Here is a 12,337-nt window from a genome sequence, read left to right as displayed (position 1 = left end):
TACACAGAAAGTACACTCACCAGTCAAGGGCACATAGAAAACAGGCTCACCAGTCAAGGGTACACAGAAAGTACACTCACCAGTCAAGGGTACACAGAAAGTACACTAGCCAGTCAAGGGCACACAGAAAACAGGCTCACCAATACAGGGCACATGGAAGGCACACTCGCCAGTCAAGGGCACACAGAAACATGCTCGCCAGTCAAGGGCACACAGCAGGCACACTCACCAGTCTGGATTTGACCCTCTTGGGAAGCTCTTCATCCAGCGTGTACACGTCATCTCTCTTAACCACAAGCTGTGAGCCATCCTCAAACTCCACCTACCAAGTAAACAAAGACCTTTGGCTGTGATATCCCTGAATCCCTGGTCCACTGTGCACAGCGGCAATTTCCTGCCATCACAGGAAGGATCCAGAACACTGAAAAAAGGACTACCAAAATGAAGCCACTTCTGGCAGACAGGACACAGGGCAGCCGCACACTCTGAAAGGGTTACTAACAGGTGAGCTCTCCCTAGAGCTCCCCTCGGAGGAAACACTGAATCAATCAAGTATTCCCCAGCACCCCCAAAAAAACCTTTGGCTACCTGGTACATCTGGATGGGGTGGGAGGCCACAAATTTGGCTCCGTAGACTTGGCCATCTGTCCATCTCACTTGGACCACCTCTCCTTCAGCGGGAGGACCCAACTGGAGACAGTCCTGACTCTGAGGGAACAGTAAGTAAGAAGAGTGAAAGGAAGATCCTTCATCACCATCTACTTAGGGAAGAAGGAACCAGGACAAATTCCTGCTCAGATGTCTGCCCAAGCAAGTCAGGCTCTCGCTGAGCTGAGAGATACAAGTTAAAGAGCTGCCTGCTGAGTCCAAGTCAGCCCCGTATCTCTACTCCCGACGCTCTGAGGTGACAGAAAAGGGCAGCCAGAGTAAGCTTCCAGGAAACTTAATAAACACAGTGCCAAGATCAAGCATTCTTCTCACAATCCTTTAACTGTCCTGCTAAAGATCAGAGGACAGAGCTCTGCCCTGAAGAAATACTAGAATGAGGATTTCAGAGTATAAAAAAACATTAGCCTCTTTCTCTGAGTTGACCTTTGCAGCTATGGTGTAAAAGCACTAACAGGTAAAACTGCTTGTTCCTCAGCACAAGGCAGCGGCTGCGAGCATCAGCAGTTGTTATCGTATTCCTCAACGCTGTGCGCTCATAATTTAGGAGGGAAGGAAAAAAAAAAAAAGGAAAAATTCCTGGTTTCACCTAACAATGTCTCTTGATGAAGCAGAAAAACTTGCTTTGTCAAATTTTAGTCCTTGAGTACATGTGAGCACTCAGAGGCGGACACTTTGACTACCTGCTGAAGAACAATGGTTATCTTGAGGAAAAGTGCCGTGTAACCGACCTGTGAGCTGCTTTTTTCATGGAGCACTGGCTCTATTTGAAAAACTGGCTGACAAACTACGGTTATTCAGACTTGAGTACTGGCAGACATCCTCTTGGAAATGAATGAAATAAGCCTGTCAATTCAAGGAAAAGAAGTCATAGTACTGCCAATAATAAAACTTAAGCTTTTAGAAAAATTAGAACTCCAGGGAAGTTGTATCACCATACTAAGCTTGAAGCTTTGCCAAATTTGAAGTTATTTCTGAGGGGCACCAGGTGGAGCATGCGACTCTTGATCTTGGAGTCGTGGATTCAAGCCCCATGTTGGGTATGGAGATTACTTAAATTCAAATAAATAAATAAATAAAAATTTAAATAAATAAATTTATTTCTGAGCAGTTATACTAATAAATGTGGGTTTTGATACTGTATAATAAAAATTTAACATTTAGGGGCGCCTGGGTGGCTCAGGGTTGTTAAAACCTCTGCCTTCGGCTCAAGTCGTGATCCCAGGGTCCTGGGATCGAGCCTCGCATCGGACTCTGCTCAGCAAGGAGCCTGTTGCCTCCAATCTCTCTCTCTCTCTCTGCCTGCCTCTCTGCCTACTTGTGATCTCTGTCAAATACATAAATCAAATCTTAAAAAAAAATTAACATTTGGAAGATCTTCATAGTCTAATGCATGAGTACTTTCTAAATACCCAATGTATGATGTTACAAAATTAGGGGTAAGTAAAGATTCATTCTCAGTGCAACAAAAGCCAGTGGATTTTAATATAAGTTCACTGACCTACTTTCAGATTCCACCCTGCAACTAACTTTTAAGAAGCCACTCCTCATTGACTTTTGGTGTAGTATCCAAAGAATAATCACAATGGTGTGAAAGGTGATTAAAACACTCCTCCCCCGTGAGGCTGAATTTTCTTCATATATTTTAACCAAAACAATACATTACAACGGAATGAATGAAGATACATTAAAGAGATTTGCAGAATCTGGGGTGCCTGGCTGGCTCAGCCAGTAGAGCATGTGACTAGATCTCAAGGTCATGAGTTTGAGCCCCATGTTGGGTGTAAAAATTACTTATAAATAAATAAAAATCTTAAAAGAATAAGGAGATTTGCAGAATTGTAGAAAAATGGAATTCCTCCCTCTAATACTGCTTTAAAATGGTTATTTTTCAATTAAAAAACCCAGATTGTTTTAAGATTTTTTTTATTTATTTTTAAAAAGATTTTATTTATTTATTTGACAGAGAAAGAGACAGCATAAGCAGAGGGAGCAGCAGAGGCAGAGGGAGAAGCAGGCTCCCCACTGAGCAGGAAGCCCAATGTGGGGCTTGATCCCAGCACGCTGGGATCATGACCTGAGCCGAAGGCAGATGCTTAACCAACTGAGCCACCAAGACACCCCATTAAAAAAAAAAAAAATTATTTTAAATTAGTTATCTCTATTTTAATTTCCAATAAACACCAAAAGACATTACCCACAAAAAAAAAAAAAAAAAAAAAAAAACACCTGTGGGGTCCTCAGTAACTTTTAGAAAACAGAGTCCTGAGAGATCACAGATTTGTAAATTAGAGATACCCCCACCAGCTTTTCAGAACTGGTATGAAAAGTGAGATAGACACCTGCCATAAAGCATTTAGTATAGCGCCTGATAGATTAGAAAAGCTTGGTAAGTTACACCTATTCTACTGCCACAGATACTATTAACATCATCTTTACTGTGACTCAAGTCTACCTTGTAACTTATGAATGTGGTTTTAGCAACTAGGTTGCTAATGCAGTATAAAGGTGGGGAATACTAGATTTGCTAAAGGCAGAAGTGGCTTCATCCCTCTACCTTGGTGCTCAGTCTAACATACGAAAAGGCAGAGTAAGGATAAGGGAAACTTGAACTAAGTCCTCAATACTGAGCCAGGAAACCTAGAAGTGTGGGTGTCGGGTGTCAATAACTTAAGCAGGCCAGGGATAGCTCCTAAGTAGTTCCTACTTGGCCCGGAAGTCGTCACCTATAAAGAACCAAACCAAGGGCGCCTGGGTGGCTCAGTGAGTTAGGCCTCTGCCTTCAGCTCAGGTCATGATCTCAGGGTCCTGAGATCGAGCCCCACATCGGGATCTCTGCTCGGCAGGGAGCCTGCTTCCCCCTCTCTCTGCCTGCCTCTCTGCCTACTTGTGATTTCTCTGTCAAATAAATAAAAAATAAAATCTTTTAAAAAATAAAAGAACCAAACCAAATTCCATGTCTACTAAGAGGGACCAGACAGGAAAGAGTTGGCTAATTCTCCAAAATCACACAGCTACTGATAAGCAAACGAGCTGGTATTGGCCCCCTGCCAATACCACTGCCTGCGCTCTTGCATGGCCTTACAGCCCCTTGGAAGGTTGGCTTAGACTGAAGAAGCAAAGTACAAAGTACAGCAGAAAACAAAGATTCCTGTGAGCTTCTAGACGGAACAGGGTAGCCCAGCAGCACACAATTTTCTTGGTGAGGAAAGACCAACACAAACGCTCCTTTCTGTTCAGGGAAAGACTGATGAACTTCGGGCCTGGCTAAAGATGGCAAGCAGGCACACAGTCAATCTGTCAGCCAGACCCAGAAACACCCTCAACCCAGACCACCCAAGCAGCTCCTCGCAGTCATTACCACTATGTCCTCGGGATAGAGATTGTCGCTGAAGGAACCATCATCAAAGTTAACTTCATAGAAGGTCTCGGTGGTGAGCCTGACCACCTCACACTGGTAGAAGCGCCCATTCTTGTGCTTGCTAATGACCTTCTGGCCGGCGGTGATGCTCTGCAAGGCCCCCTTGGCACGCTGGGAAAAACAAGAGGCGGAGGTTACTCCCACATCCAGTTGACAGGACTGGAAAATGGGAACCAAGATCAGTTGGTTTTTCTTTCCCAGGGAGAGACGAGCACGGAAATGAAAATGTAAAAAGGACTAAGGGTGGCAGGTGGACCCGGACTTTTCAGATACCCACACCTCTACAGGGATTCTATGAAACACTAGCATCCCGTTCTCCTCCATAAATGCAGCAGCTCCTAAATTCCCGGTCCATACTGTCTTACACCGCCCGCCTAGTTCCCTTACCCCAGACTGTCTCCCAGAAGAAACCTTTGTCACTTCCCTACTGCTGCCAGACACGGACCTACTCCTGCACCCACTCCTGCACACAGCTCAGACACAACAGGGTAGACACTCCTCAGGAGACCCGAGCCCAGGGCCCCAGACACTGCTCCACGCTCATCTCAGCACGAGCTCTATCCTCAGGGCTACAGCACAACGGTCAAGGTCCCCCAGAGGTCCTCAGCTGCATGTGACCAGGGACTCCCCACTTTAGCCCTGCTGGCTCTTGTTCTGAACTTGCCCTTGATGCAAATGGGATCCCAGAGCATCTGGTGGCATCCTCTCCAACCACTGCCCCGAGTTCCCCAAGCACTGTGCTCTGTCACAATGGTGGCCTTGCTGAACCCTCAGCATGTGTACTGAACAGGCCCACAGCTCAATCTTAGCCCTGCGGGGCCCCTTGACCGGAAATGTTGTTCCCCAGTCAGCTGCACACCAGCCCCCTCACATCCCAGTGTCAACCTATGGACACTGTGGCTTACTACGCCTCTTCCACTCCCCTTATCCTGCTATGTTTTCATCCACCACACTCCTCCCCATCAGATACACTGTACGTTTACACGTCTCCCCCAGTCTTTCGACTACATGTAGCAGGACAGGCTCAGTTTTGCCTGGTTCACTGGACACTCCCAGCACCCACATGGGAGCCTGACACGTAAAAGGGGCTCAGTCAGTATTTGAAGGGTGAAAGAGTGAAAGAAGTACTCGACGGTCCCCCCCTTTTCTCACAGCACCAGGAGTCTACAGCTGCCAATTTAAGGATATGGAGAGCCAATGGCAATGCCCAAGTCACTGTCCTGCCTCCATAACCAAACTCCTGCCCCCTGAGCCATGAAGGCTCAGTGCAACCTCACCCACTGCCCCTCCAGTCTCTCCCTCACAAAGACTAGCTTCCCTCTTGCTGAGCTCCTCATCCACCTGATTGTCTCTTGTGCTCAGTGAAAGATATTTATGAAAAAGAATCCAGTCAGCCAGTAAGACCTCTGCCATGATGCCACATGGTAGTGACGGGTTTGCTCCTCCAGACCAGTATCTTGTGTCCTGCACTACCGTGCTCACTGTACTGCTGACAGGCTTTATCGCGGCCTCTCTTATTCAACTCTAACTCCCCCAACTACAGTCCGGCTCCTGACCGCAAGACCCCATGGCGACTCCGCAGCATGGGGCACCGATGAACATGACACCAGAGCTTCCCGCCCCAGACACACAGCCCCCCCATCTCTCTCCACCGGCTTTGTCTGTACTTCCTCAGCTACTTTCACTGGCTTCTGCTCTGCCATCTGTTCCTCATATTAGGAATCTCCAGGGCCCAGTTTTTAACGGCAACTGGACTGAACTACCCTGTTAAAAACTGGTGAGATCCAAAACTTCACCGTCTTAGTTAAAGCAGCTGCCTGCTGGTGGCTCCATCAGAATTCTCCAGAAATGATCCCAAAGTCAAAGGTCCTACCCTCTTTTTCCCCCCTCTCCCCCTTTCCCTTGGAAGCCCTACTCTGAATTAGTTTTGGTCACAGTTAATAGCATCATTTTTGCACTCTCCCCATCTTTCAGGGAAGTAATTTGAGCCCTTTTCAATTCACACGCCTTCACCCCTTTCCCCATGTCCCCTCTCCAGGATGATCAACAAACCGTTAATTCCACCCATCATAGGACTCCCCAGTGAGATGTGACCCCAAAGCTCTACCTGGTGTGTTCCCACTGCAGACCTCACTCCACTCCCAGACTAACCAGTCTCCCTGTCTCAAATTCTTATTCTTTGGGCCTCTGAATCCACTACCAGAGTAACTGTTATGAAATATGGCTCAAAATCATAATTTTTGAAAAGTTCTCATCTAGCAAAAGAGAACTCAAACTCCCAAGAAGGGCAGTCCAGGGCCTCAACCGCCAGCCCAGCCACATTCCCAGAACGAGTCATACGTGTCTGTTCTCCCACATGTGTTTGCTCTGCTTCTGAGGCCCAAAAGCCCTCCCTCTCACAATTCCTACTTCCTTTTTTTTTTTTTTTCTTTTAAAGATTTTAGTTATTTATTTAACAGAGAGAGAGATCACAAGTAGACAGAGAGGCAGGCAGAGAGAGAGGGGGAAGCAGACTCCCTGATGAGCAGAGAGCCCGATGCAGGGCTCGATCCCAGGACCCTGGGATCACGACCCGAGCTGAAGGCAGAGGCTTAACCCCCTGAGAAACACAGGTGCCCCAACTCCTACCTCCGCTGAAGTCCCACTTCAACTGCCACCTTCTACCCAAACCCTCTCATAACTTGTCTAGCTGGGATGACATGTAATTTTCTCCAAGTTTCACTATTTAGAGAAGCACAAAAATCTCTACCGTACGCTCATTAAGGGCTAAGTCCTCTGAGGTCTCTCCTCTAGTTCACACTATCTGCCAAGCCCCCGCTGTGTCCTGGACATAGTGTCAGGGAACAGGAACGCTCCCATTAAGAAGCTAGGGCCCAGGGGCGCCTGGGTGGCTCAGTGGGTTAAGCCTCTGCCTTCAGGTCATGATCTCAGGGTCCTGGGATCGAGTCCTGCATTGGGCTCTCTACTCAGCAGGGAGCCTGCTTCGTCCTCTCTCTCTGCCTGCCTCTCCGCCTACTTGTGATCTCTTTCTGTGTCAAATAAATAAATAAATAAATCTTTAAAAACAAAAAAAAGCAGCAGCAGCTAGGGCTCCTCGAGGAGGAGTGGCAGACAAGTACACAGGTAATCACAAGGACCCAACCACAAGCAGTCTGGTGCCAGGCAGGGAGCAGAGATGAACTGGGGCCACCTCTTTGTCCCTTCCTCACCGGCACTCTCCACGAGGCAGAACACCAGAGAGCACACTTGCCAACACAATTAATGGACAGCCTGCAGAGAAAATGATCCTAGAGACAGGTAAGAGGATTGCAGACCAGCATCCTCCCTCACCTCCAGACTGGGGATCTTGTGCCGAAAGCAGGTAATGAAGACGACAAAAGGCCAGTCGTCGGGCTGCATCACCACCCCCGCAGCCTGGGCGCAGCTCACGTGGAAGGCGGTCGGGCAGCGGCCGTGAGAACACTGCACACAGCAGCCGGCGGTCCTTTTCCTCCGCTTCTTACAGAAGACACATTTCTACAACATAAGGGAGGCAAGCCAGGGACTCCAGGAGCTACCAGTGCTGTCTCCTCTGCCGTTCCCCAGCCCAGATGCACAGAGCCCAATGAGCAACCTTCCTCCCAAAAGAAGAGGACACACACACCTCTTCCAAACTCCCATCTGAACACGTGTGTTCTCATGAAATAGTTTTATCCATACGGTGACTCAGAGCCTCTGACCAAAACCAAGGGTAAAAGAGGAACACTGGGTCACGCGGAGGAAAGGCTGCCCTCAGGACTGTTGTGCTCTCCACCCAGAAACGTGTAAATGGGGCAATGACGGACAGAGTCCCCAAACCCATCTCTTCCTTACCAGTTTGAAGCGGGGCAGGGGAATTTTGCTCACATCCACTGGACTTCTTTCGGCAATGTTGACAAACCTTGCTTCCAAAATTGCCACAGCACAAGACACATGGACCCACCTGCCAAAAGGCAAAGGCTACCTCAGTCACCTCTGGCTCCAAGGCTCTGCGGCCTTCTCATCAAATCTATCAAGAGTCAAGAGCGAGTGGGCCTGCCCACAGTGCTCCGTCCCTGACCCAAGATGGCCTCTTACTTCCACCTGCAAGGTCCCCAGGCCCAGCAAGGTAAGAACCAGGAGTGTCTCCATACTGAGTAAGGGGATGGGTCCCCAGCAAACCGCCCTGGGTTAGCCCAGGGTTGTGCTTCTCACACCACAGATTCATTCCCAGTCTGCTGCAAAATGAGTACAACCAGAGCTAATTGAGTGCGGCAGGTTTCAGGGAGTGAAAACAAATCTGAGAGCTCTATAAAGACTTCTTTTACCACAGAAGCAGGGTGGTAATGTCTCAAAATGTCTCCCCAGGTGCCCTGTCTGCCAGTAGCCATAGATCTCCCCTCTAGGCCTTTACCCAAACTCTTTCCCGGGGCTGAGATGACCTCTCCCTCTGCTCCCTTCATCCACAGCACCCTCACTTGTTAAGGTCTGGCCCAGGCCTTACTCTGATAGCTCTGTTCAATGAACCCCCTGGGAGAGTTACTGTTCTGGGCATTCTGAGAAACTGACGTGCACCATGATGAGAGCCCCTGAAACCAGGCCTGGTGGAAACCTACCACACATAGTGGGGCTTCTGTGCAAGAGAGCTAGAGCAGATTGGTTGGGCGCGGCCCCACAAGGGCAGAATCAGGAATATACGAGGCAGGCGGGGGGCTCAAGCAGAGCCACTTCTACTTCAAGTAAGGAAGAACCTGCAATAGTGCTCTCTCACAACTATGAGGAACACGGTGGCCTTAAAAAATGGCAACAAGTGTCTTTAAAGGCGTGGAAGCGGCAAGGAGAAGAGTCGTCTACCTGGAATGGCACGAAGGGTGGGGGAGGCTCTTGCACTGCAGCAGGGCTCCAGTCCCCACGGGACAGGAGCTGGAAGGAGGATACTCACCACTGGCTGCCCACTGTGGGCACACCCCAACTCAGCCAGCTTTTGCAGAGCAAGCCCTTCATCCACCTCATGCTTCTACCTCCGAACACATATGCGGAGACCAGGCACAAAGGCTCAGCTCGGTGAAAGGCTGCTGCCTGCCAGCAATGATGCCCAGACTGTGGATCGTACTCCACATGAGGTGGGCAAGGCTGAGCTCTCCTCCACGTCCCATTCTGCTCCCAAAGGACATGCACCCTCCTTCCGAGAGTAAGTCTAAGCCAGGGTGTGTTGCCTGTGGACAAGTGCTCACAAGCCCCTGGCTATAGCCACCTCTACACCAGCCCCAGCTACGATAAAGTAACTGTCCTCACTTCCGGCCCCTAGAGCCTCTGTATCACCTATGCGAGCTCTCCAAACCTCTGAGTCTGTCTTGGCTCCTTGCAAGGAAGACATCACTTACATCTCCTCCTCAGAGGAGAAGCTAGATTGGAAAGGTCGAAGGCTGCTTGGCTCCCCTGGGCATCCCGTTTTTAAAATCAGTCTTGGCGATGCTATTCCAGCTCCAATGATGTGCTTCCCAAACCCTCCATCAGTCACTGTGACGAACAGCCACTGCCCTCCCAGTGCCTCTCTGCACGCTGCTCCGGAACAGAGCATCAGAGCCACCGCTCAGAAACTCACCTGTCATCATTGGCTCTCTGTAGGGCTCCCCCTCGTAATGAGCACAAACAGCAATCCTGCCAAGAAGGGAGGGGGAGGAAGGGGGGTTACCACCAAGTCATTAATATCCAATCTGCTCTCTCCTTGGCCTCCTTTGGGTAACTGCAGCCACCACATAAGAAAGCGGCTTACCAGCATGTGGGGCCTCGCCTACACAGTCCATATAAGCAGAACTGCCCTACAGGAAGACAGGGAGACCACCCAGGGCTAAAGTACACCAAGTATTCGCTTGACTCAACATAATCCTCTTTGCTGTTTCTGCTAATAATAACTGGAAGCAGTCACCAAGAACACTCTGCTCAAATTGTAGGCATTACAGGGCTCTGCCTGCCTCCTACATGGGGTACTGCTAGGTTCCGGGGCAGGGGCTGATGACAAGAAAGCTACCAAAAGAACCATGAGCCCCTTTTGATGCCCCAACCCAATAGCAAGATTCTTTGAAGTGGCTTACAACTGGTCCTCAGGAGGACCTCTATGGGGTCTGGACACAATGTAGCTGACACAGCTTCCAGACCCCATTCATGGACCACCACAGATGGGCGGCAGCCACGCTGTCCTGGAGATTTATTCTGACAATCTGCCCTCTTTGCCATCACTGTGTACCAGGCACACTGTGTAGACTGCCAGAGATAGGAAGTCCACATGAAAAAGCCCGGCCCTGAGCAAAGCCAAGGGTCACAGGAAAGATGAAACAGTGTGGAAAACTCACCTCCTCCAGGGCATTAGCTGAACACCGAGAACACATCCAGTCTTCAGAAGCCTTTGCAGGGGGTACCCCGTAACAACCTAACAAGGACATCAAAATGAGCAAATTAAACCCAGAGGCCAGGGTGAGAATGTACACCTGCAACTCCTTTCCATACACTACCAGTGTGAAAGCTGCAACCAAATCTTAGAGAAAAACCCCTGAATTCTTGAGTCCGGGACCCAAGGGTTCACCCATACAGCTTCGTGGCCCAAAGTCTTGAAAGAGACTGTGCACTGCCTGGTTTAAACACGTAGGGAGCAGCACAGACTAATCACCTCCTGGTATCTGAGGCCCAGTGAACAGCACAAAGTAGACCCCGAATTCAGTGCAATTCCAAGTCCATCAGCAGCAAGCTCCCCAACAACACAAGAGCAATCTGCAGTTGAGGGCCTGGGGAGGCCACTGGCAGATTGGAGGGAGGCCAATATGGGGTGAGACCGGCACTGAGGAAGCCCAGGCGCCTGGGTCAGGTCGCAGGCGACAGGCAAGGCACTCACTGGCATGGACGCGGACACTGCACTTCTTGCAGGAAACGAGAAGGCTGGTGCCGTCCTCCTCAAGGTAAGGGGTAGAAAGGTTGATGTCCGTGCTGCAGCCAGTGGAGGTAAAACACATTTCTGGAATCAATGGCTTGGTCCTCTGCTTCTGGACAGCTAGAGCTGAAGTGTTTCCACAGCTCTGACTAAGGCCTCCAAACTCGACCTAAGGAGAGAGAGCAAGTGCATCCCTCAGCGAACACGCACCCATGTTCCAAGCTTTCCACCTGCTCTGTCAGCAGAAAGCTGCCTCTCTTACTGGCAGGACTCTGGCTATGGCTCCCGGGTGTACAGCCATTATCCCAGAGCTGCTAATTGAAGTTACCTCTGATGACTCAAATTCAATTTCTCACAGCAGCATCAAACAGAGGCCCCTGGGGATAACTGAGTAAAGGGAGTGAGGTAAGAGGCAACTGGGATTTCCATCTTCCCAAACCAAGTGGTAATAAAACGCACTGAGATGTTAGCAAGGTCGCTCTTGCGGGCTCCCTGATGTGCGGAACCGCATGGCTGGACCCACCCAGGGACAAGACCTGGAGCAGACACTCCTTGTGGACTAGAACAGATGTTCCCCCAGGGCCCACAGCAGCGAGTCACCTGAGCTGCAGCACTGCCACGCGGCTGGACCCCCACCTGGGACTTCCGGATCAGGGTCCCTTCGTAAAGAATGCTATGCCCTCGTACTTCCCTTGGCAAACAGCCTGACTGCCAGGATCTGCCGGCTCTACAACCATTCCAAGGACAGGGCCCTAAATATGTCAACCCGAGGCACAGGCCCCTCCTGAAGCTCTGAGACCCACGCAGTGATGGTCTGCTGACAGCACCACCAGGCCATTTGCCTATCTCACAGGCAGGGGCACATATATTTCTTCAGGTTTGCATTTTTGTCAATGGAAAGGCACAGCCAGCTACTAATCCAAAATATGTCAGTGCGACGTCCCAGTCTTTGGCAAGCGTCAATCTGGGGCCACGCCAGGCTCAGTGCAGCCAGGCCTCCACAACCACCAGAGGACTGCTTCTCCACCTCCCTCCCTGCCCCCCTCCCCCTGGTTCCTTCTGACTATTGCCCGTGTCCACTGTGGCAATGACAAGAGGAGGACAACACTGCGGATCTGGCAGACTGCAGTAACAAAACGCAGTGCTCCAGACTAGCCAGGACGAAAAACCGCCTGGAAGGAACAAGCACCAACCAGAATGGTAAGAGAAGAACAGATTCCTCTGGAAACACTGTGAATGCCACAGGATGGCTACAGGGCATCCCTCCTAAGCTAAGCCACACACACACACACACACACACACACCACACACACACACACACACACACA

General features: G+C 49.9%; 1 protein-coding gene across 2 annotated transcripts in view; it reads right to left on the bottom strand.

The window, feature by feature from the left end:
• Positions 1 to 12,337, bottom strand: part of KDM4A (lysine demethylase 4A) — a 45,188-nt gene that overhangs the window by 1,066 nt on the left and 31,785 nt on the right. For both annotated transcript variants that reach the window (XM_059374446.1, XM_059374447.1), the window contains exons 14-21: positions 10,974 to 11,178; positions 10,438 to 10,514; positions 9,690 to 9,745; positions 7,940 to 8,048; positions 7,418 to 7,603; positions 4,028 to 4,198; positions 589 to 708; positions 230 to 322 (exon numbers count right to left, since the gene is read on the bottom strand). In XM_059374446.1, the coding sequence (XP_059230429.1) occupies positions 230 to 322; positions 589 to 708; positions 4,028 to 4,198; positions 7,418 to 7,603; positions 7,940 to 8,048; positions 9,690 to 9,745; positions 10,438 to 10,514; positions 10,974 to 11,178 (1,017 nt within the window). The remainder of the gene's footprint in view (positions 1 to 229; positions 323 to 588; positions 709 to 4,027; positions 4,199 to 7,417; positions 7,604 to 7,939; positions 8,049 to 9,689; positions 9,746 to 10,437; positions 10,515 to 10,973; positions 11,179 to 12,337) is intronic.

The sequence above is a fragment of the Mustela nigripes genome, chromosome 14, assembly GCF_022355385.1.
Source record: "Mustela nigripes isolate SB6536 chromosome 14, MUSNIG.SB6536, whole genome shotgun sequence".
Classification (NCBI taxonomy): Eukaryota; Metazoa; Chordata; class Mammalia; order Carnivora; family Mustelidae; genus Mustela; species Mustela nigripes.
The sequence above is the reverse complement of the archived record's forward strand: the minus strand, read 5'-3'. Positions and strand labels throughout refer to the sequence as shown.